We start from the raw sequence: 24390 nt of genomic DNA, 5'->3' as shown, positions 1-24390 counted from the left end.
TAGTGATGATATGAAATAACACATTGAAAGTGAAGTAACTTGTGAAACGTGTTATTTGAAAGAATAATATAATAAATGTGCTTTCCCCTAACACAGAGAACTGTAAATCATGTATTTCGAGTTCGGGAGCGTGAATGGCGAGGAGTATTATTTGATTTGTTTTTTAGTAACATATTGCATTGCAAATAAAGGTAGGCAACATTAGTGGTAAGTAAAATAATAATAATAATAATAATAATAATAATAATAATAATAATAATAATAATAATAGGTGTTGTTTGTGGCAGGGCAATATCTTCCTCAATTCTTCTTCAAACGTAATGATTGTAACGCCATATCTCCCTTACAAACAAAATATTAGCAATTTATATCGAGAGAACGGGAAACTGTTGAGTGATGGGAGCAACGTTGGACAGTATGCACTCATAGTACTCAGAAAAATAAGCGATTTCAATGCAAAATGAACGAAGAGTAATTGTCATGGGTAGTCATGGAGCCACGGCAGAGCCCTCTTTAGGCAAAATGTCGATAACTTATATCGAGAGAACAGGAGGTGATAGTGAGATGGGACCAACGTTGGACACCGTGGACCCATAAAGCGCATCGAAAAAATTAGGGGGGCGGGCGCCAGCCAGCCTTACTTATTTCCACATAATAATATAAAATTATATTGTCGAAATACACACACGAGTTAGCTAGTAATATTTCATATTATTATTATCGACAGCGTCTTTTCATTACGTGTGCATGTTTGACATGAAGCCAAGGAGAAGATCCATCATTCGTAGAAAGAATAAGAGTAGTCAGTTACTTTAACTGTGAACGACGGCGAAAAATACGAAAAGAGTGTCTACATGTAGCGAAAAGAAACAATACTTTCTCTCAAATGGATAAAAAATCTAGCCGAGATAGATTCGAACTCGCATGGACGGCGCGAACAGCCAGTGCTTTGTCCACTTTTTTTTAACTGACTCACTAAACTTGTTTCAGTAACTTACTTATTGCTAATTTTACTTGCTTCACTCGTTTAGCTTGCTTTTTCTAATAACTTATAACGACAGGGACACGAACACAGAGACATCGAGAACAGTTAAAAATCATATCTGCTCTCCCGCCGGGAATCGAACTCGGGACACCATACACCAAAGGCACACGTGCTAGCCACTAGACCATCGGGGAGGGCACTGCTCACTTTCTATTACTAGCTAACTACAAACAACACCTATTATTATTATTATTATTATTATCATTATTATTATTATTATTATTATTTTACTTACCACTAATGTTGCCTACCTTTATTTGCAATGCAATATGTTACTAAAAAACAAATCAAATAATACTCCTCGCCATTCACGCTCCCGAACTCGAAATACATGATTTACAGTTCTCTGTGTTAGGGGAAAGCACATTTATTATATTATTCTTTCAAATAACACGTTTCACAAGTTACTTCACTTTCAATGTGTTATTTCATATCATCACTAACAATCATCTTGTTCCGATACAAAAAAAAACCGCCTCCTGCAAAAAATAAATAAAACAAAAAAGCCTGACCGTAGCGAAAGGGCGTGAACCTTCTTTATGCGATTAATCGGCTCCAATATTTCAATAAGTCTCTGCACACAAATATTTCAGTAAAAGAGGAAGAATTATTCAAACTTTCTGAATACTTATTTATGGGCGAAATTTGGTTCCCTTGGAAGTTTTTAAGAGTTTGAAGGGCCGCCATTTTGAACATTTTCATCTGATTATTCTGGTTAACGAACTCATCAAGATATTTCAACAATTAATGTTTGTGCCAAGTTTCGTCTCAATCCGCTGAGAATTAGGGTGGTTAGGGCATTCAGAAGTATATATACAGATAGATAGATAAATAGACACACAGAGGGAGAGAGAAAAAATGTTTTGCTCTCTTCTCGCACCTTTGCTGCGTCAGAACTAAACCGGGCCTCTTTGCAAAATGTATTGACCAGCCTAACCTAAACACAAGCCTCTTACTTGCTAACCTAGAAACGTGGTCGAGAAGTGTAAGACATGTGGAAATTGTATTTTAATAACCCTGAATATGGATTCGAACTCCTCCACTTCCATGTTTTTCTTTTTACTTTTTGCAGCTACGTCAAAACGTTCAATTTTTATTCTTTGCTAATTGCAAATGGCGTTTATATTCGAAATATGAGGAATTTTGGTGGCATTTGTTCGGATATTCTTCTCTTTGGAAATGAAGAAAAGAATAAAATCAATACGTAAAAACAAAAAGTATTATCAGTACTAAACATTACCAATCATAATTGCTACGAAAAACTAAATACGACCTCTTTTACCATCTCTCATGAGCTGCATGTATTATTAACAAAATTTTTTAAAAATGTCCTCACCGAAGATTCGAACTGGCGACCTTTGCATTTATAAGCCAGCACCTTAACCACTACACCAAGATCATAGCATGGTGAAAGTTTAGTTTTCGGCGTATTTGTTGTATTTGTGTTTTATGTTAGCACTTCAACAATTTTTACTCTTTTTTCTAAATTTAACAGATGTTTCTGGCTTTCTCTTTCGGTGTGGTTTTTTATTTACACTATGCACTATCCGTATTCACAGCTTGTGCCCCCCTGCAATGTCTTATTCAGATTAAACTTTTCTTGCCCCTCAGTAAACATTTGATTGATTTAATTCTCATACTCTCCACGGATGGAGCGCAGGAATGCCAGACTCGAAAAATAGGTGTACATTTACTTTCCTGACAGATAATACATGTAAGATACTTGACGCATAGTATTGATGATTTGTCATGAACGTAAAGCTTCTCTCTAAAATTAAACATCAACCTCATTGGTCACTGCTCGAATTAGTTTTAGTTTCATTGTAAACAATTTTGCCTAACTTTTAGGGGCATGTTCATAAAAGAAATTTCAGATATTTCTCTGAGTTTAGTCTGGTCTTCTCTCTTTAGTTACAATCCCCATACTCGTTTTGGATTAGAGTAGACCGGGCTAACATGGTGGAGATGCTGGGTATGGTCAGGGAATGTCATACCTTGAATACTGTTGGATCCATGTTGTCAAGAGTCCCTCTCTGCAGCTCCGTTACAGAGGTTATAAAATGTCCTTGGAAACATCAAACTTGGTAATCGAAACACTTGATAGCAAGAATCGTTCACGCAATTTCCGAACACTTTTTTTTTTAAGATATAAGAATTATTCCGTCTCTTTACTTCGTAGGTAGCACCGTATCGGAAACATGGTATGTTCGTTTGTCTTCAATTCACGACTTTTTACATTTACTAATTCCAGGGGTGTAGCCAGCAGGTTTGTGAAGGAGGAGCCCGTCGTTTTTAGGGGGGAGCAGCTACAATGTACAAAGCCAAAAAATGTGTTGCTGCTAGTGTTTTTGAGGCCTGAAAGAAAGGAAAATTTTTGTTTTCTTCTGGAAAACTAAAATCACTATTTTAGCTTATTATTATTATTATTATTATTATTATTATTATTATTATTATTATTATTATTATTATTCCCCATAAATTATATTCAAAATATTTTTTATTACTCTTAATCAAGAACTACTGCCTGGGACCAAACGCTATACTTTTGTGCATAATTATAAAGGTAACCAAGAAAGTTCTGCCCCTTTTCGTGGAGGTCTGTGTTCAATTGGATCTCACACCGTGAGTTGAATGCGAGTGGAGATAAGGCGAACGTCAGGTGTTGGTGTGGGTATATCCAACATACTACCTGGATGTGGCAATTCAGATACACTGAACTTACATAATGACAAAGGAAACATGAGACATCCACAGAGCGTCATAAGAGCTTGTATGACCCGATTTCAAAACAGCCGAAACCAGCACTGTACCAGAAGAAGGTCCTTCTGTGTATTTGGAGCATCGTGCATCTGGAACTGCTACCAGCTGGTCAGAGTATCAATGCAACTGTATAGTGTCAGCAGTTGAACTGTGCTCAAGAAAAACTCAAAACTCTGGAGCCATCACTTCTGAATTACAAATGGATCCTCGTTTACGGGACAACGTTAAGACCCACGTGGCTAGGATGACTCAGGACACCATTCTCCTCCTTGGATGGGAAACAATATTGCAACCACTATATTCCCCGGGTATTGCACCGTCCGACTATAACCTGTTTCATTCTTTGAACAATCACCTTAGAGGACGCCAGTTCAAATCCCTAGTAAAAGTCCAAAATGCACCTGATACCTTCTTCGTTTCGCGGCCCACCAAGTTCTACCACGATGGATTCCATGGCCTTCCAGAACGTTTTCAGAAGGTCGTCGATGCTGATTGGGACTATTTTTGATCTTCCAGGTTATGTGACATATCGATGTTCGAAGGTGGTGAGTGAAAAAGCGACAGAACTTTTCTTGCTTACCTTTATATTTAAATTTAAGACCTTGTATACAGAACCTATCTACACAAGATTGATTTTCTTTGAAATTTCACTTAATTTCTTTACGGTTTCCTGACAAAAATACTTATTTATTATTTGTGACTAAAAAAAACATAATTATTTTATTACACTGAGTAGAAATAAAAGAGAGCGCGAATGAAATCCAAATTGAATAAAAACATTGTTTCTCATCAAATTTTCCATCCTCTATGTCTTTTAAAACACTTGTTAAAGCATATAAAAATATACTGTACTTACAAATCAGTTTAGTACCTTTGTTTTATGGCTGTATTTGTAGTACTTTCTTAAAACGTTTGTCTTCAAACTGTCAAATATATTATAAATCGCAGTAAATTGTGTAATCTGCTGTCACAAAAAAGTATCCTACTTTTCGATCGGTATAGAAAAACAATATTTCTCCATACTATTTTACCGTAAATTATTAATTGTCAATAAAATTTGTTACTTTTAAATGAATGATGCGAGATAATTTTACTATGATGTTTTAAAAGCTGATCATTTGCGGGGGGCAGGAAACGATTTGGGGGGCCTGGCCCCGATGCCCCCCCTAGGCTACACCCCTGATTAATTCGTCGCGGCTCTCGTCTGCGCTCCTCTGACTCCCGGGCTCTACTACCCCTTTCATTTCCAAGGAAACAATTTTATGTAGACGAAAACATGAGATTGCAGATTTCAGAGATACTTCGAAACAACAATGGCTCCAGCCAGCACGTGGAAACTCTTGAGAAAACTCAGTTGAGAAAGAACATTCTGCTGACCAAAAATCCTTAAAATCTCAAGATACAGTCTTCCGGATAATTTAAAGTAATTTTGTCAATCTAAGAAATTTCTGGAAAAGATGGGTACAAAGATTCTTACAACATTTGCTGATACAATTCTGGAATTAAAATGCTGATTTAATGGTAGTTATCTAACAGTTATATAATGGTACATTATGTAAATTCTCTTAACGTAATATTACTAGCTTGTAGTATCTGGTTTCCTAGAAAAGACTGTAATTCGTGATCAATGTAAATAATTCACATAACGCTATTCTTTCTAAACTTTGTCGAGTAATAAAATTTAATAAACACAAGTGATTATGTAAGTAAAATAAAGACAAATTACTTTTAAAAATACAATGTATCGTATCGTTACCAAGAACTAAACCCAAGTACCATCATATATATATGGCACGATCCATTATTTACACACTTTTAGGAAAGTTTACCTTACTGCATAGTGTGTCATATATGGCACGTACTTATTTCTCATCGGAATTAAGTGAAAATTCTACAATTCAAGTTTGAATTCATTTTTCAAGTTCCCATATGAGGATTTTCAATACTCATTATTTTTTCGCTGAAAGAAAACAAATCATGCGGATAGGGGTTAATGGGCATAACCACCAATCACTGATCGTTTGGCCACTACGAGGTCACTTGTTGGGAAGCAGCCGCAGATATGTTGTTTCGATATTTCGATGAAAATTACTGAAACTGTGATATGTTGTTGATGTTGTGATCCTGAGAAAAAGTCTCAATAGGCATAATCACCAATCACTGACCGTTTGACCACTACAAAGATAAAAAAAAAAAAAAAAACAGAAGGTAAGGGGATTCTAGATTTCGGGGATTTTAAATTGCTTGAAACCATGATATGTTGTAGATATTGTGATTCTGGGAAAAAGTCTCAAGAGGCAAAACCACCCATCACTGGCCGTTGGCCATTATACGGAAACATTTTTTAAACGAGCAGAAGGTAATAGTATTCTGGATTTCGGTGTAATTCCTTGAAGCTGTGATATGTTGTAGATATTATGAACCTGAGAAAAAGTCTCAATGGACGCAATCACCAATCAGTGACCATTTGGCCACTATGGGCCACATTATTTAAAACAGCAAAAGGTAAGTATTTTGGTTGAATTGGAATTTTGGTTGAATTGTATGAAATCCTGAATGGTCCTATCCCACAACCCGGAAAACGGATGGGGAGAGTAGCGGCTAAATCCAGAACATCGCTATCTTCGATTGCTTTCAAAATGTGACCTCGTAGTGGCCAAATGGTCAGTGAGTGGTAGTTGTGCCCATTAAGACTTTTGCTCAGGGTCACAGTATCTACAACATATCATGGTTTCAACGAATCTCGCCGAAATCCAGAATAGCATTACCTTCTGTTTCCAAAAAGCGATGCTGTAGTGGCCAAACGGTCAGTGATTGGTAGTTGTGCCTATTGAAACTTTTTCTCACGATCACAACACCTACAACATATCACTGTTTCTAGCAATCCCACCGGAATCCAATTTCCGTAAGGATTGTGCGGACTCCTTTGTTATTTCGAAGTGAACATTGCCTCTGCAACCCTTTTCTTGCAAAAATGGCAAAACCCGTATTTCCTACTTTGAAGTCATCTTTGCATCTGCAAAGTTTCGTTTCTTTAATGTGTCTCCTTTAATCAGGGGGACCTTTTTTTGAAAAGAGGCCCTTTGCCCCCCATAACCTATTTTCCGCAAGAAACAAACAAATACGTGTCAATTTACTTTTGGTCTAGTATATATGTGCCAAGTTTGAAGAAAATCGGATGACGAGAAACCCTTGTGAAGCTATCTCCTTTACACTTTCACTCTCTGTACTTGACGGGTTTTTGCCCCAAAGTCTTCAATTGGTATCAGAATTTATTTTCGTTTCAGGGTTAATATCGTGAGACAATCTCACGTCAGTGGAGAAGCTTTCGGACCGAGTGGTTTCAGTGTTGTTTTAGCACGTCTATGGTTGTTTGTTGGATATGTCATTGGCTTCGGTTGTGTAATCAGTAGCATCTGGATATTATTTGTTGAATACATTAATGAAGGTAAGGTGTTCTGTCATTCGACTGGAAAATAAGAATCTCTAATTAATGTTGCTCATGAGGCAAGAGTCGACACGAAAATCATATTTTTAAATTCGAGACGAGGTGAGAAATTTCTCGAGTCGTCGACAACACTACTTTATTCAAATCTGAGATCTCAGACAGTTTAGTTACATGATCAATAGTACAAAAACTATAAATTCATAAAGTGATTGTGCAAATAATGAACGTTTAAAGATATGCAAATCATTACACAATATACTCCAGTGATAAATGTAGTTTAAATCAGGGATGTGCAATTGGAGCAGAAGGTAGGCCAATCACAATGGACCTACCGGCATCGAGGACCGCGCGATACATTTTCACAAGAACTGAATAACTCTTTCTCTCTCTATGGCCTATGGAACCCGAAGGTTCAATGCTGCGTTCACAAAAGCTCTCCACTGACTTATATCCTTAGCCAACTTGATCCAGTTTCTACTTTGTATTCCTATCTCTGCGAGATCCATCTTAATATTGTCCTCCCATCTGCGCCTACGTCTCCCTAATGCTCATTTTCCGATTGAACTTCCAGTCAAGACTTTGAAATAGGGATGGCCACAAAGATCCGGTTCCGGCGGAACCGGTTCCACAAGCAACCGGTTCTCGGAGACCCGGTTTTCAGAACCGGTTCCGGGCCCGGATCCGAAAACCCAGTTCCAGAACCGGATCTTAGGAACCGGTTCCAGACCTGGATCAGAAAGCCCGGTTCCAGAATCGGATCTTAGGATCCGGTTCCAGATCTGGATGCGAAAACCCGGTTCCAGAACCGGTTCCAGACCTGGATCCGAAAGCCCCCAAAGACCCGTAAAGGAGGCACAAAGTTCATCTTCAAAAGACTGCAAAGAGAACCATGCGCTTGTGCCCTCCCCGCCCAGACCCGCTTGTGCCTCTAGAAAAAAATTTGGTCCGCCAGTGGGTGTTAGGCAAATGAGTTGGCCAGTTACCCAGTTTATTTAGCCAAATGAGAAAAGCGGCCACCGCCTGGGCGCCTGCCTATCGCTTCCACCATTTCATCTAGCACACTGTTGACAGTCTGCCAGCAGGTCGGGTTTAGCGTAGGGATGGTCACAAAGTTTCGGTTCCAGTGGAGCCGGCTCCGCGAGGAACCGGTTCTTCGATATCCGGTTTTCAGAACCGGTTCCAGACCTGGATCCGAAAACCCGGTTCCAGAACTGGATACGAAGAACCGGTTCCAGAACTGGATTCGAAGAACCGGTTCCAGAACTGGATTCGAAGAACCGGTTCCATACCTGGATACGAAAAACCGGTTCCGGAACCGGATCTTCTGGAACCGGATCCGTTCAGACTCGAAAACCGGTTCCAGCAGGAACCGGTTCTGGCCATCCCAACTTTGAAAGCGTTCCTACTTTCTTCCATTCTAGCTACATGACCTGCCCACCTAAGCCTCCTAGGCTTGATGACCCTAACAATGTTGGGTAAAACGTATAAATTATGTAGCTCCTCGTTATGAAGTTTCCGCCATTCCCTATTCCCGTTCCTTTTGGGTCCGAATATTCGTCTCAGGATCTTGTTCTCAAATACTTTCAGTCCCTCAGTCTTGTTCTTCCCTCAGAGTAAGCGACCACATTTCGCAACCATACAGAACAACAGGCATGATTATAGTTTTGTATATTTTAAGTTTCAAATTCCTCGACAGAATTCGCGACAACAACAGATTTTGAACCGAATAGTAACACGAATTCCCTGAATTTAGTCGACATTTAATTTCTTCGTGAATATGATTTTCCTCTGTTAATATTGATCCTAGATAAGTATCCACTTTATCAAAAGTTTTATTTAATATTTTAACGTATCCATAGTTTGCTGTATTACGGTCCCGACGCACTTCCGTGTATTTAGTTTTCTCTGCATTTATTTCTAAACCCATGTCCCTGCAAGCGTTTAATAAAATCTCTGCATTTCTTTCTATTGTTCTATCATCCCCTATTAAATTTACATCAGCAGCATATGCCATAACCTGCTGAATACCGTTCAACTCTAGGCCCTGGTTGCTATCTTTGATTTTCTTTATAGCGTATTCCAGACCAAAGTTGAATAATAATGGCGACAACGCATCTCCTTGTTTCTGGCAAGTTTTGACGTGAAAGTTGGTGAAGAAAACTTTTCCTACCCGGACTTTACTTTGGGATGCATTTAAACATACCTTAACTAATCTAATTAGCTTTCTCTGTATTCCAAGTTCTGTAAGAACGTTGTATAATGTTTTTCTCTTAACCGAGTAGTACACCTTTCTAAAATCAATAAATAGTTGATGTACCGGGGTATTGTATTCCCACTTCTTTTCAAGTATTTGGCGAATGGTAAATATTTGGTCGATAGTTGATCGATTTCGTCTAAGTCCGCACTGATAATCTCCAATAATTTCATCTGCGTATGGGGTCAATCTTGCTAATAGAATATTTGAAAGGATTTTATAGGATGTTGACAGAAGAGAAATGCTTCGATAATTATTACAGTCAGTTTTGTCGTCTTTCTTGTGGATTGGAACAATGATTGATTCGTTCCACTCTTATGGCAATTCTCTCTTGTTCCAGATAAGGAGAATGAGTTTGTGTATCTTGTTCCACAATTTTTCGCCTCCAGCTAAAATTAACTCAGCCGGAATTTCGTCTACAGCGGGAGATTTGTGTTTCTTTAATTTCTCTACAGCGGTTTCTACTTCTATTCGGTTGGGTTCTGGAATATACAGTTCTGCGGTGTGTATCTCCTTTTCTCCACGCACACTAGTTTTTGGTTGCGTGTTAAGCAAATCGTCAAAGAAATCTTTCCATCTATTTAAGATGCTATCCGTATCAGTGAGAACGGTTCCGTCAGCTTTCTTTAATATACCCTATATAAGCACAAGGCTGATAGCCTTTCTTAAATTCGTTGATCCCCTTATACATGTCTCTAATGTTTTTATTTTTACTATTATCTTCAAGTTCCTTAATTTTAGCTTTCAAAAAATTGCGTTTCTTTGTTCTAAACGTTTTGAAAGTTTCCCGCCTGATGTCTGCGAAATTTTGTGTAGTTATTTCATTCGGATTTTGTAGCCACCGTAATTTTGTCTGTTTTCTCTTCTCTGCTAGTTTAATGCATTCCTGGTCGAACCATGGTTTGTTCCTACATATTTCCGCGTGTCCCAGTTTCTCTTTTGCTGAAATTTTAATGCTATTTCTAATTTCAATCCAAGTATCCTCAACACTAGTGCACTCAGAATCTCCTAAAGCCGAAAATCTATTCGAAACTTCAATCTGGTATTCCTCTCTTACCTGGCTCTCTTCTAATTTCTTTAAATTAAATCTCTCCGTTTTCGGACATTGAATATTTCCTTAGGGAAGCTCATTCATCGTGCACCAATATCAAAAGAACACAAAAACTGCTATAACGGTAACTAAAATACAGTATTTACTTACCAAATTAAAAAAAAAAAGATCTACTTACCAGTCTAGTGGAAAATTTGATTCTTCATTGTTCTGAATCACTCTCTCAGTGTTCGGTAGTACACAGGAAGTTCCAAAGCGTAGGGTGTTTCCAGGGACTACATCAGTTACCCTTACCCTCTCTTTTGATTTAATGTGTTTCGAGCGCAGTTCTACCAAACAAACATGCCATCATTCTCATGTTGAAAGTAAATAAGCATAATTTTGGAATGGAAAATATTTCACATAAAAATTTTGTAGGCAGGTGTCCTTCACTGCTTCCAAAGCCATCGATTTGAAAATTGTTAGGAGTACTTTTTACGCCAATGTTGAATGTTGGTGACAAACTACTGGCGTTAACTTAATGTTTACTGAAGACACTAAATTTGACATTAAAGTCTTCAAGCAAATCTGTCAATGATCCACTTATTATAAGACCGACTAAAGTGAAGTGTTAAATGCGTTCAAAAATTAATTTCATGTAATTCAGAGTTTTCCCCTGATAATGAGACAGATAACCCTGTTGATATCTCCCAACATGTCAGGTATCATGTTGCGGAAAAATTTGGATCACCCTATATAATATAAAATTAGAACTGTATATAGAAGTGTGTTTTCTTGTATAAGTTTAGATTTTGTCGTATTTAGTGTCATAGGTTAGGTAAGTTCATAGAAATTGTAGTATATTAATTTTCGTGTCGTTTTTGTATGTTTTCCTGTGTTTTATGGTCTTCTTGTGGTAAAAATTCGTATTTCACTACTTTACATGTCTTCAGAACATTTTCCTATTGAATTTTCCAGTTAAAAGTCATCTATAAGAAATTTATAATTTTCTTCGGAAATTTTAGTAATTTCTAAATTATATATTTTCGGCCATCTTGACATAAATTCTTACAAATTCCTGTAGATCGAACATTGCTTTCTTCTACATGCATCATATGACGAAAGAAAGAATTATCAGGTGTAAAAAGTTAATTGGTCGGTACTTTTCATCTTAAACCACAATTTGCTCATCTTATTGTTGTCGAGATTTGTCAGCAAATCCCCGTAATCTTCTTGGTGAGTAAGATGTCTTGTAAAACAGCATCCATAGTGAATGACATGGTCTTTTATAATTGTGAATCTTTTCGGCAAAATATAAAAGTTTTTGGATTATTTAAGTAGAAAGACTAGTTTAGAAAAGGAGCCAAAGTGGTGAACGATGAAATTAGTTAAAAAAATATTTTTAAAAAAACTGATTGAAAAGTATACTTCAACGTATTGCGCATCGTGGCGCAATGGTATTTTGAGGTCGTATGCATACAATGACATTTTTTGGTGATTACCGTAACTCTTCACAATGAAGAGTGGTAAAAGTTTGTGTAAATGATGCGGTGATGGAAGTAGGAAGGAAAACCAGATGTGTGTAACAAATATATATGAAATTTTACGTCCAGAACTGGGAAGTTAAGTTATTCTTTCGTCCGTCCCTTGACAGATTCTGATATCCAAAGGGAAACGAAGTAATGGTCTACGAGTACGTTCGAGCTCTACAGACCTCCCCCTCAAAATGTGGAGTTAGTAAGTATGTTGAATGTTTTGAAGATGCACGAGTCAGGTTAGTGATCATAAGTGATTTCCTTCCACATTACAATTTGGCTGACAGTTTACGATTAAGTAGTGAACATTTTAGCGATGGCATCAATTTGCACTATATCTGAGTAATTTCTTCGTTCCCTACAGAGTTGCTTTTCCGGGCACGCACATGTAAACAAACAGCTTCTCTTTGGAAAAGGGGGGTATCCAAAATTAAGTATCATGTACGAATGTTGTAGTATCTTTCGTCTCAGTATACGATGTAGAAGGTAAATAAGTCCATATAGAAAATTCCTATATCACACTTTAGGCTTGCATAACATTAGATTTCTTTAAATAAGAAATACGTACCAAATGTAGTACAATAATACATACAGATGTAAATGAGAATTCGGTAGTAACGTGTTCTAAAATGCTATAGTTCATTTTTTAATTATTATTTTAGACGTTATCAAAAGAAATGAGATATGTAGTCGTGTGTACAGTTGCACCAGTTCACAGATGGTACTTGACTCGAATCCCGCCTCTGATTTTTTTTTTTAAATCAAAGTCTTGCCGTTCACCTTAAGAAATTTTTAAAAGTTAAATTAGAGAAAGTGATAGAAGATAGGCTAGGTTAAAGATGCCCGTTCACTTTCCTACACGTCCCCACTGTTTAATACAGGGATGCAAATAAGCAACAAAATTTTACTCGCCCAAGAAAAAAATATTAGCCCACATCCTGCAATAGAAATCATTTACTTACCTTCAGTATCATATTAAATACTCACCCGCATGGACGATCCACTCGCCTCGAGTGGGCGAGCGGTTATTTGCATCCCTGGTTTAATATGTGATGATCTATATAATGAGTTTTTTTGTTTTGTTTATGTATGTATTTGTGCGTAGGTTAAGTTTAGGTTAAGTTAGGGTAAGAATATAATATTGATATGTGCTGATATGTAATAAATATTTGTGTAGTAGTTGAGTATTCCTGCTTAATAAATTCGTACTGAGTAAAACATAATTTGTGTAAAAGAAGTAATGTAGCACACAAAATCAATGAGTAGGATGTCTAATTCCTTGCATTAAAAAAATACTGAGAGTTTGTTGCTGATGCGTAATAATTTGTAACAAAAGTACTTATTAGTGACGATGTAGTGGCAAGGTTGATCGATTGAAATATAAGTAAACATTCGTAGTGATGAACGCATTGATTTTCAAGGTAAAATACATTCGTAAGATTTAATACACTAAATGTAATGCTAAAAGAGAAGGTGAACATGCAGTATATAATAACCAAAGATATGCAGCAGAAGTGTACGCAATATTTATTATATATTTTTTCCTTTTTTTCTTATTCTTTCTTGAAATACCAATTAAATGAATAACAATCGAAACCTAATTTATTTCAAACAAATACAGAGAAAATGCAGTAATTTAAGGAAATCCGGGTAAATTTGAACAGAAGTGGTACAAGGGCGGATTTAGCAATAATGGTTTGTAATGATTACAAAGAAAAGGTTAACAGAAAGTGAAATGGTACAGATAATATTTGAGGGGAACCCAAAAGTAGCCATAACAACCATTCTAAATTTCTTTTCTTTCCGTCGTTGCGCAGAATTATTCAAAATTTTCACACATTACCGCTTTTCAGTTCAGCGTTCCCACATGATAGTGGAGTGCATAAATGTTTTATGGGTTACCAGACGCACCTCTGTGGGGGCCCAAACAGATCTGTGATTGGTTAAAGTTGCAATGCATTTGGGCACACTTCAATCCAGAGAAGGTGAACGTCATACAAATACACAAGTCAGATTCATAATTACATTTTTTATTTATTTCTTTGGGTAGTTACAGTTTATTGGCGACCCAGCCAGGATTATGTCTGGTTTTGGAACTCTCAAAACGTTATTTGCACCGGAAGACATCTAAGTAATGCAACGAATGTTAAAGGAATGAACATGTTGGTAAAATTATTTTATTATGAGAATAAATGAACTAATTTATGAATAACAGTGTGTTAAGTGAAACTACAGGTTAATATTTTAAAAAATCTGGATGCATGGTTAGTTTTCCTTTTCTTGAGAGTAATATGGTTACAGGTGAGTGTTTGGAAAGTAGTCTCTGGGGAACAATGTGATATAAAAGAGAATAATGGCGAGTCAGAAATCCAGTAGAGAAACTCATAAAGTGGAAGAATATATGTTTTGTAAAGAACAAATAGAAGGATATAGTGTATTCTGTGATGGATGTCGATTTTGGGTACATGCAAAATGGTATGATTTATCCAATGAGGAAGTTTCGCAATTGAATAAAAGTACAGATCCTTGGTTATGTAAAAATTGCGAGTTGAGTAAGATCTCACGGGTCAATCTTCCTGAGTCTTCGGACAATTGTGACGATTTCGATGGTCGCCCAAACGAAACCTCCTCAATTAGTGCTCGTGAAAGTACAGGTGTAGACCAAGTGCCCACTGAGACCGTGTCTTCAGTCAATATGATTGCCATGTTGGAACAGTTTGCACAAATGTTGAGTATAAATTTAGAAAAAAATTTGAACAAAGTAGAAAAGATGTAGATAAAAGATTTCGTGAGTTTGATGAAAATGTAAATGAAAATTTTGCTAAGGTTAACGACAACTTTAATGAAAAATTTGAAAAGTTCAGAATCGAGATAACTCAATCTGTTGCTGAAAAAGTAGAATCTGTGAGTAGGGACGTTGAGGAAATTCGGACGAAAGTCAAGGACCTTCAGTCCACATTCAGTGATTTTCAAGGACAGATGAACAACAGAGTATCGGAAATTGAAAAAGAGTTAAAATTGTCGGAAGATACTTTGAATCATAGATGTGATACTATTGCGAAAGAGTTATCACATCTGGAATCAGGGAAAAAGATTTCTTCCGCTTACTTGATGTGTAGGTGCAGACCTTAACTAACCGCGTTAATCATGGGGAAGTTAGTTCACGTAAAAGTTCGATCAAGCGTGTGTACACTGGTTCCGCTGAATCGGATACGTCAGATTCCGATATCCAGGTGGAAGTTTCGGTATCTTCTACTGAAGAAACTGGAGCAGACACCACGATGACGGTGTCTGTCTGCCATTCAACGACCAATGATACTGTGAATATGGGTTCAACAGTCAAAACAGGCCAAGTGACATCTATTTGTGGGAGTATTGTGCGAATGAATGAGAGAATTGGTGAAATACAGGGTGTTGTAGGAATTTCTTGTTTACCTGAGTCTAATTCTGTTGGTAATGAATCTCAAGGTTGATGCAGGGGCGGATCCAGGGGGGGACGATCGGGGCGAACGCCCCCCCAGAAGAGGAAACTTTCTTATTTTATATCGGGTGTTGCAAAATAAATGTTACAACTCTTGGGAGGTGACTCCTGTCATTGAGACAAGAAAAAAAGTTCTCTTGAACTTTTGGCTATCGGTCATAGTTTCAGATCTACAAGGTGCCGAAAACGTGGGAAAATGACTTTCGGAGGCCAATAGTTCGGAAATTATCCAACGTAAAGAGGGCGGCTAAAAAATTTACTGAAGAAGTCATACCTGCTGTATTGAATTTTGCATGTTTCACAATCCTACCATGCACGTGCAAGGGATTCCCCAAAGGAACGTAGGGCGTCCCGGATAATCTGCCAAATAAAAATTGGTCTAAATGGATATGAATTGATAGGGTTTCTACCAGGTAACAATAATTCGTTTGTGTTAAGTCGATATCTGGAACAAATACAAAACGGACACCTTCATGCCCGTTGTGTGTGGTTGCATAATTGCCAGGTACGGATGCTGGCCAACAGTGAAGTACTGAATATTAAGTGTAGCGAATTTGTACTCAAATGCTCTACAAAGACATCTGGAGTGTCGGTAGAGCACAACAGATGAAGCAGGATGATTCACATGTGTGGAAACACGTAACGAGAAATGCCCAAAAATGCACTCATACTCAGTAAACGTGAGTTCAAAGCGTCGGAAATGTAAGGATTAGCAACAAAAACATGAAAGCCAATTTACGAATAATATTCTCTCAAACCGACGTAATATGATGTGCACGGTTGCATACCAATAAGGATGCAACAACTGAGGCCAAGTTGAAATTGTATAAGAGGACTCACTAAGAAACTGGGTAAACTAAATGAATGTCTCTAGTGGGATCGCATGATCGATATTGAAATGTGGTCAATGTGTGTGCTGATATCGACATGTAGCTAATGGACAAATGTCAACATGTCCCACTACTGCTGGGACACCGTCCCACGTGGGAAAAATAGGAAAATAACTACTCGGGTCTTGAATCTGAGGCCGTGGGCTCCCAGTAGGATTGGAAATTGCGACCACGGGAGCGCTCTAGCCCTGAGGCTCGAGGGAGCCTGACTTTCTCTGTACTCATTTCTTTGAGATGTACCCACTTTGTTTGGCAAGCGCTCTTGTACAGCCTCCCGACATGCTTGTGTGTTTCATTTTGTTACTCCTACTGCACAGTTGTAAACAATCAGAGCTTGAAGACTTTTTTTTACTATTTCTCATGTCGTTTTATTTTCCATATGTATGGTGTTCCAGCTGTAGTGTTACATGTGCGAAATTGGTTCATTTTCGCCTTTTTCTTGGCATGTGCACTGTGTGTAAGATACGAATTTCTGGAGATATTTTCCTATATTTCGAGTACGTCATATGTCCCAGAAGACGTGGGACGTGATACAAGTTTGTTATTTTCACGCTCTATCAGAATTTGAACCATAGATGAAGAGATTTCTTTTCATATGTGTCGACTGTGGGACGATGTCCCAAACAAAGAGGGACATTAATACAATCATGTTCTAGTTACGTTGTACCAAAAAGTGCACTAGATGTAACAGCAGAATGTACAACGTTATTTTCCTAGTTTTCGCACGTGAGACGGTGTCACAGCAGTAGTGGGACATGTTGACATTTGTCCAATAGCTATATGTCGATATCAACACACACATTGGCCACATTTCAATGTCGGTCATGCGACCCCACTAGAGACATTCATTTAGTTTACTCAGTTTCTTAGTGAGTCCTCTTACACAATTTCAACTTGGCCTCAGTTGTTGCATCCTTATTGGTATGCAACCGTGCACATCATATTGCGTCGGCTTGAGAGAATATTATTGGTGAATTGGCTTTCATGTTCTTGACGCTAATCCTTACATTTCCGACGCTTTGAACTCCCGTTTACTGAGTATGAGTGCATTTCCGGGCATTTTTCTTTACGTGTTTCCACACATATGAATCACCCTGCTTCATCTGTTGTGCTCAACTGACACTCCAGATGTCTTTCTAGAGCATTTGAGTACAAATTCGCTACACTTAATACTCAGAACTTCACTGTTGGCCAGCATCCGTACCTGGCGATTATGCAACCACACACAACGGGCATGAAGGTGTCCGTTTTGTATTTGTTCCAGATATCGACTTAACACAAACGCATTATTGTTACCTGGTAGAAACCCTATCAATTCATATCCATTTAGACCAATTTTTATTTGGCAGATTATCCGGGACGCCCTGTGTTCCTTTGGGGAATCCCTTGCGCGTGCATGGTAGGATTGTGAAACATGCAAAATTCAATACAGCAGGTATGACTTCTTCAGTGAATATTTTACCCGCCCTCTTTACGTTGGATAGTTTCCGAACTATTGGCCTCCGAAAGTCATTTTCCACGCTTTCGGCACCTTGTTGATCTGAAACTATGACCGATAGCCGAAAGTTCAAGAGAACTTTTTTTCTTGTCTCAGTGGCAGGAGTCACCTCCCAAGAGTTGTAACACTTATTTTTCAACACCCGATATATATAAATAAAACACATCCCAGAGTTTGGAGCCCTTAAAAGTAGCAATATGACGACCCACCGCCCCCCCAGAAGTCGGTCCTGGATCCGCCCCTGGGTTGATGTAGGCTGAGTCATTCGCCTCTTATGTCTAGTCAGGTTGTTTCCAATCCGGTTTCCACGAACGTTGGAATTCCGGAGGGTGTCTACAATCATACGGTTACCTCTGCGCCAGAGACATATCATTTAGGTCAAAATTGTGTAACTTTACCCTTTTCGAAACAAAATTTGTAACAGGCAAAGAGTACCGTACTTGGTTATAACACTTTTCCGAACGCCAACTATCGGAATGAAACTTTAATAGGTAGTAGATATCAAACTTTAATTTATCTGAGATAAAAAAACCTGCCAATTTTTGCGGGTGAGTATGGTTTAGCTGGATCCTTTCTAGAAGACCTTGAACGGACTTACGAGCTGTTAGCCGTTTCAGAGCGTAATTGCCTTCGTACCGAACAATTATGGACAAGGTTCAGTGTTATCCGGACTTTGTACAGCTTTTCAAAGAAATTTTCTTGTTGAGCAATATGGGAAGAATTCAGAAAAAGTTTATCCAAGGCATGCGATACGATAAGACCAAATACCAAAGGTTCACTGATTTTGCTTATGAACATTATACAGCAATTCAAAATCCCGACGAGGCAGAACTGTTGGAAATTTTACTCGACTGTCTACCAGCCAATGAATCAAAACTTCTGAGAGCAGTGAAGAACCGAAAACCATACAACAGCTGATCCTCAAACTTACCGAAATTGAAGGTTATCCCGAGAACTCAGAGTCTGTCATTGAACGGAAATTCAAAAGACCATACGTGCGTCAAGTCAAGATTGCTAAAAAGTCAGAGAAAAACTTAAAACAGACGAAGGATTCCCCATCCCAAACAGAAGAGGAAAAAAAGAAACAAAACCAGTCGAATGACTCACAGAGTAATTCCAGTACTGATAGCAGAGGAACAAGAACCTCCTTCTGATCGAACAATTGGCGAAATGGAAATTGCCGAAATTGGGATTCGCAAGGAAGAGGCAATGGAAGACCACGTTTTAAACCGTACAGAAGGTCGATCCGCGTATATGTGTCCAATTTTGAAATAGCACTAAGCTTATGAAAATCAATGCGACCACCGTCGGTTGGCCTCAATGTGATGGCCATGTGTTCTGGCAATAGCCCTGCACCGTAACTTCCACTGTAGAATACTACGACGAAGTACAGGAAGTCTTCTCCCATTCCTCCCGGCAGGCTTTCCACAGGCCCCCGAGAGTAGTGACACGACGAGAAGAAAGTGCCCTTTTCAGTAGACCAAACCCGCAGAAATCCATGGGACTGGCATCTGGTGATTTCACTGTATATCATGAAATGGAATAGCACGAATACCGGTGTCTGTCTCCATCTGCTTCAGAAAGTTCTGGGTAGAACGAGATGTATGTGAGGAGGCCATATCTATATGCACAGACACTTGCTTTATGGCATGCCCATACAAAGGAGGCAGATCTTCTGTATAAATTGGGGTCAGTATATGTTGCTGAAAGAATGCAGAGTTGATTTTACAGTTTTTAGGGACCTGACGAATTGTTAACTTGCCCTGATAAGAGTAACCGGCGACAACCAAAAATCCTTCCGAGAAAGTTGCTTTGCAATGACGAATGAACGCACGACGGCTTTTTGCATCTCGCGAAGTGTAAGTTATCGAGCGAATTTTGCCACAATCTGATAGATACACCCATGCTTCATCTAGTGAGGCCACAAACTTTCACTTTTCCCCAGATAGATGGCGTTCATAGAGGCGCCTGCTGTTGGTCTTTCTCTCACGGCGATGGGCCGCACTTAGGTAATGTCCATGACTTTTAAAGACCCTCCGGAGGTTTAATTTCCCACTCAGGGCGCGGTTAACTGTTGACTGTGGTATATGGAGTCAAGCTGCCATCACACGTTGCGGAGGGGGATTTTCTTGTAAGGCCATTCGCCGCAACTTCTGAACTACTTGTGGAGTCACTGTGATACACGCTCGCTTCCTCGACCCCTTAGGGTGTGAATGCTTACCTGGTATGTCTTCTTTTTTATACTGCTTGATTATGTAATTGATAGTCGTCGAACCCAATGCACAACCATTTTCTTTGCACTGCTTTTAAATTTTAGAAACCGAATATTTGGCGTGGAAAAGTCCAATTACGTAGCCCTTCCAAAAACGGTTCACCTTTGGAGCCATGATGCACACGATACACAGTTTCGCTTAGCAGACGATAGAATGGACCTCCAGGTATAGCACACGCGTTTAACCACTTGGTTCGGTCGCTTCTGTGATCAGGGGTACGGGTGTAAAATTGGACACATATACGCGGATCGACCTTCTGTATAAAGGACAGATGTATCGATATGATGCAAACCCTCAGTTTAACAAACTGAGTACATCTCAGCCGTAAATGACAGGTACAGGAATTTCTGGTGGAACGCAGACCTATCCGGTGTGTGCTTCAGATGTTCCTCCTTGATGAGGGGCAGTACCCAACACTGCGCCTCTCCAGGCGGTTCACATGACTACGACAGCGGGTTCGTTTCCGTCTTATTAGCAGTTTGTGCCAACCGTAGTTCGGAACAAAACACGAATGGAATTGGAAATAAATCTCGCAGTTTCTAAAGAATACAAGTGTATGAAAAAATAAAAAAAGCAAGAAAAAGAACAAAAAAAATACGTAGATGTATGGATTAGATATAAGGAGTAGATGTAAGTATTTTAAATGTTTTGTCTTTATCGTATGTAAAAAAAAATATTATCTTATCAGTGCAATTTTCTTTCTGAGGCACCCGAAAGATGATACCTCCCAACATGTCAGGTATGACGGATTGGATTCGATATTTGTAATATGAATGAACTGACCAAATTTGGTTTTAATCCATTCGCATTTAGGGAAGTTACTGTATCCACTATATACAAGAGATGGATTCTACTATTATAGAAATTGATGGATATTGTGAGATCTCCGGAATACATATATTAAAAATCCCACACAAGCTTATTACAAACTAAAAATTTTAAGGGAGTTACTGGCAAGAAGATGTGATAAAATGGGAACCGTGATAGAAAATAGGTTGAGAACCACTTGTATACATTATAGCATGTACGATAGGATATACGAGCAAATAAATAACGTTAGGTTTGCTTTACAAAAGAGTTTCTATCGATTTCATAACGGATCATATTGGGAATACTCTGTTCTCAATATGGCCCAACTGCAACTTTTTACTCATTAGTTTATAACATTTTAATGAGTCAGTTTTTAAAAGCAATTATATTGTTTTCAGTTTCACAAATTGTCTCTCTCTAAATGATAGGATATTCATATTGCCCCAAAAATAACAGAACATGGTGAAAATATTAAATAAATTAAGATAAGCCTAATCCGCGGACGTACCTATTTGAAGTGAAAAATCTAAATAGCAAATTGCATGTCTCTGACCTTAAAAGATTCTAAGATATAAATACATTATTATAATAATTGTTTCCCCTATCCCCCTCTTCCTCGTTGAATTTCCAAAAACCCTTTTCCTAGTGGTACTTTACGTCACAAATCCTATACACTGTCTAAATTTTAAGTTTCTAGCTTAAACAGCGTGGCCAAGGAGTTGATCAGTCAATCAGTCAGAATTTACTTTAAGAAATTTATTTTTTGTAACTGTGAAAAGATGTAAATTTTATAAAATTGTTTTTGCTCTTATATATATCATCGTTATAATAGCAGCGATGAAGATGCTCCTCCATTTCTTAAACTACTTTACATCTATGTTTCACATAAGCAAGTATATATGATTACAATGATTCATGTGTAAGTATTACTGAAAAGTCCATCTTGATTGTGCGAAGTGTGTATAACAAAAAAAAAAGTATTAAAATATCCATCAGTTTAATTCGCTTGTGTAGGTATCTGTAGACTAACATTCAAATATATACACTGCTCCACAAAACTGAAGCAACCCGAGAGAACGTGGTATAAGTGACGTGTGGGGCCCATTCAAGACTGGTTAGTGGCATGCACATACGCAGAGACACACAGACAAGGCGAGCACCCACTCTATCGCATAAGCAGCACCGTTGCAAGCGCAGTGAACAAATTATGCCATGAGGCGTACACCACAGCCCAGTAGTGTCCGAGGCTCCAAGCATTGAGTTAGTGGTTCTTGTGTGGGATACACACCTTGCAATAGCTGGTAGACAACATTTGAGTGACTTTGACCGCAGGCAAATAATTGGGCGGTTGGAATTGGGCCAATCGCAAGTGGAAGTGGCGCAGGAATTCACCGTGAACAAGAGTGTTGTGTCGAGGCTGTGGAGTCACTTCCAAAATGGAGGTGAAGTCAGTAGACGTCATGGAGGAGGCCGTCCGAAGAAGACGTCGGCCGTCGACGACCGATTTCTCACAATTTCTGCCAAACGTAACCGTCAAACTTCATGCTCTCAACCGGCCAATGAGTTGTTTCAGGCTACAGTACAACGCGTGAGTCATTAAACTGTTCGTCGGCGGCTCAATAGAATAGGACTGTATGCAAGAAGGCCTATGCTGTGTGTGAAATTGAAACTGGTACACAAACGTGCGAGTTACACATGGTGTCAGGAACATGTTGCATGGAAGGAACATCAGTGGGCACGTGTCATGTTCTCCGATGAGTCGAGATCCAGTCTGTCGTCAGATTCTGGTCAGACTTTAGTGTGGAGAGAGCCAGGAAGACGCTATTATCCAAACTTCATTGCTGAACGGCCGTCCTATAGCGGTGATTCCATTATGGTGTGGGGTGGAACTATGCTGGATGGGAAAACGGACCTCCATATTGTGCAACATGGCACTTTGACAGCACAACGGTACCGGGATGAAATTCTCAATACACATGTGCGCAATTTCCGCGGAGCATTTGGCCAAGACTTCCTGTTCATGGTTGACAATGCCCGCCCACACCATGCACATCTTGTGTCCGAGTATATGAAGAGCGAAGACATTACACGTATTGCATGGCTTGCATATTCGCCGGACTTGAATCCCATCGAGCATGTGTGGGGTGCTCCTGGGCGGCGAATAGCGCAGCGTAGTCCACCAACACGCACTCTCCCTGACCTGCAAACAACTCTCCTCGAGAAGTGACGCCATTTGCCGCAAGACTTGATCAACACTCTGATTTGCAGCATGGAGGCCAGATGTCGTGCCTGTATAGCTGTTCGTGGTAGTCACACGCCATATTGACTGCCTATGCCTTCGCACAATCCAGCTTCACCTGTTGAGGTATCGTTGTGCTGAACTTTTTGGCCACTCTGTACATCCTAACTGTATTGTTCGTCTTCACTTGTGTTGCATTGTGCATCTGGACCGTCTGTTTGTTCATTATACTTGGTGCAGTGATCGTGTCGTTTTATTTTCTGTCACTTTCTTCGAGTTGCTTAAGTTTTGTGGAGCAGTGTAGTTAATATGCTACTATTAATTACTCTAAGTTTTAAATATTGTTCTATTCTTTGCTACAAGAAGATTTGTTTCCTTTTCTCTTAGGAATCGATATGATACCAGGACTGCAGCTTTTCTTACAAAATTTATGTATTTTTACGTCATCAATGATATACAAGTTCGGAATTAAGGAAGAGGAATTCTAGTATAATTTCTGTATGTTGTTGTTTGTTTAATGTACATTTTAACTTAATCCTTTAATTATGCTAGAAGTTACGTTGCATAATTTGTTTTAACGTCTTGTAATTACAATTTAATAAAATATAATGACTATACAACCTTAGCTCCTTTTATTTCCATAAATTTACTTTGTACTTTTTGGGTATCGTTTTTGTGAAGTAATTTCAAATTATATCAAGTGAGAGAGATATTCTTCTTTCTTCCTGGGTTAGCAATCTGTCGATTCGTTAGATCCATCTTTCCATTCAACCAAAATGTTCATTTTATTGTGGCTTTCCTTACCTGTATCTTGATTTGTTCCGAATACGTATTTCAATCGCGGCCATGTTTCCTTCTGCTATTCCCTCCCTAACCAATAGCGTGATCCTTCATGTTTCGCAATATGTTCAGTCATAATGTCTCTTCTTTTCGGCAGTTGTCAGTATATTCCTTAAATTGTTAAGAAAATATAGGGTGAGTCAAAAGTCCTTGGACACCTGCATAAGTTCGAAAATCGACTGGAAAAGTAAAAAGTGATGATGGAAACAGAGGTTTGATCAGGGGCCACAACTTTTGGAGTTATGTCATTCATGGTTGCCATCTTGAAATCCGCCATTTTAAATTCA

General features: G+C 38.6%; 1 protein-coding gene across 1 annotated transcript in view; it reads left to right on the top strand.

Moving 5' to 3' along the window:
• The window catches only part of LOC145694200 (transmembrane protein 50B-like), a 73664-nt gene extending 49781 nt beyond the window's left edge, over nt 1-23883 (top strand). The window contains exons 3-4 of the mRNA XM_081770314.1: nt 7093-7253; nt 23651-23883. Of these exons, the coding sequence (XP_081626440.1) occupies nt 7093-7253; nt 23651-23751 (262 nt within the window). The 3' untranslated portion in view covers nt 23752-23883. The remainder of the gene's footprint in view (nt 1-7092; nt 7254-23650) is intronic.
• The last annotated feature ends 507 nt before the right edge of the window (nt 23884-24390 follow it).

Source organism: Thermobia domestica, chromosome 9 (genome assembly GCF_964235325.1).
Source record: "Thermobia domestica chromosome 9, izTheDome1.hap1.1, whole genome shotgun sequence".
Classification (NCBI taxonomy): domain Eukaryota; kingdom Metazoa; phylum Arthropoda; class Insecta; order Zygentoma; family Lepismatidae; genus Thermobia; species Thermobia domestica.
This window is presented reverse-complemented; position numbering and strand designations above follow the sequence as displayed.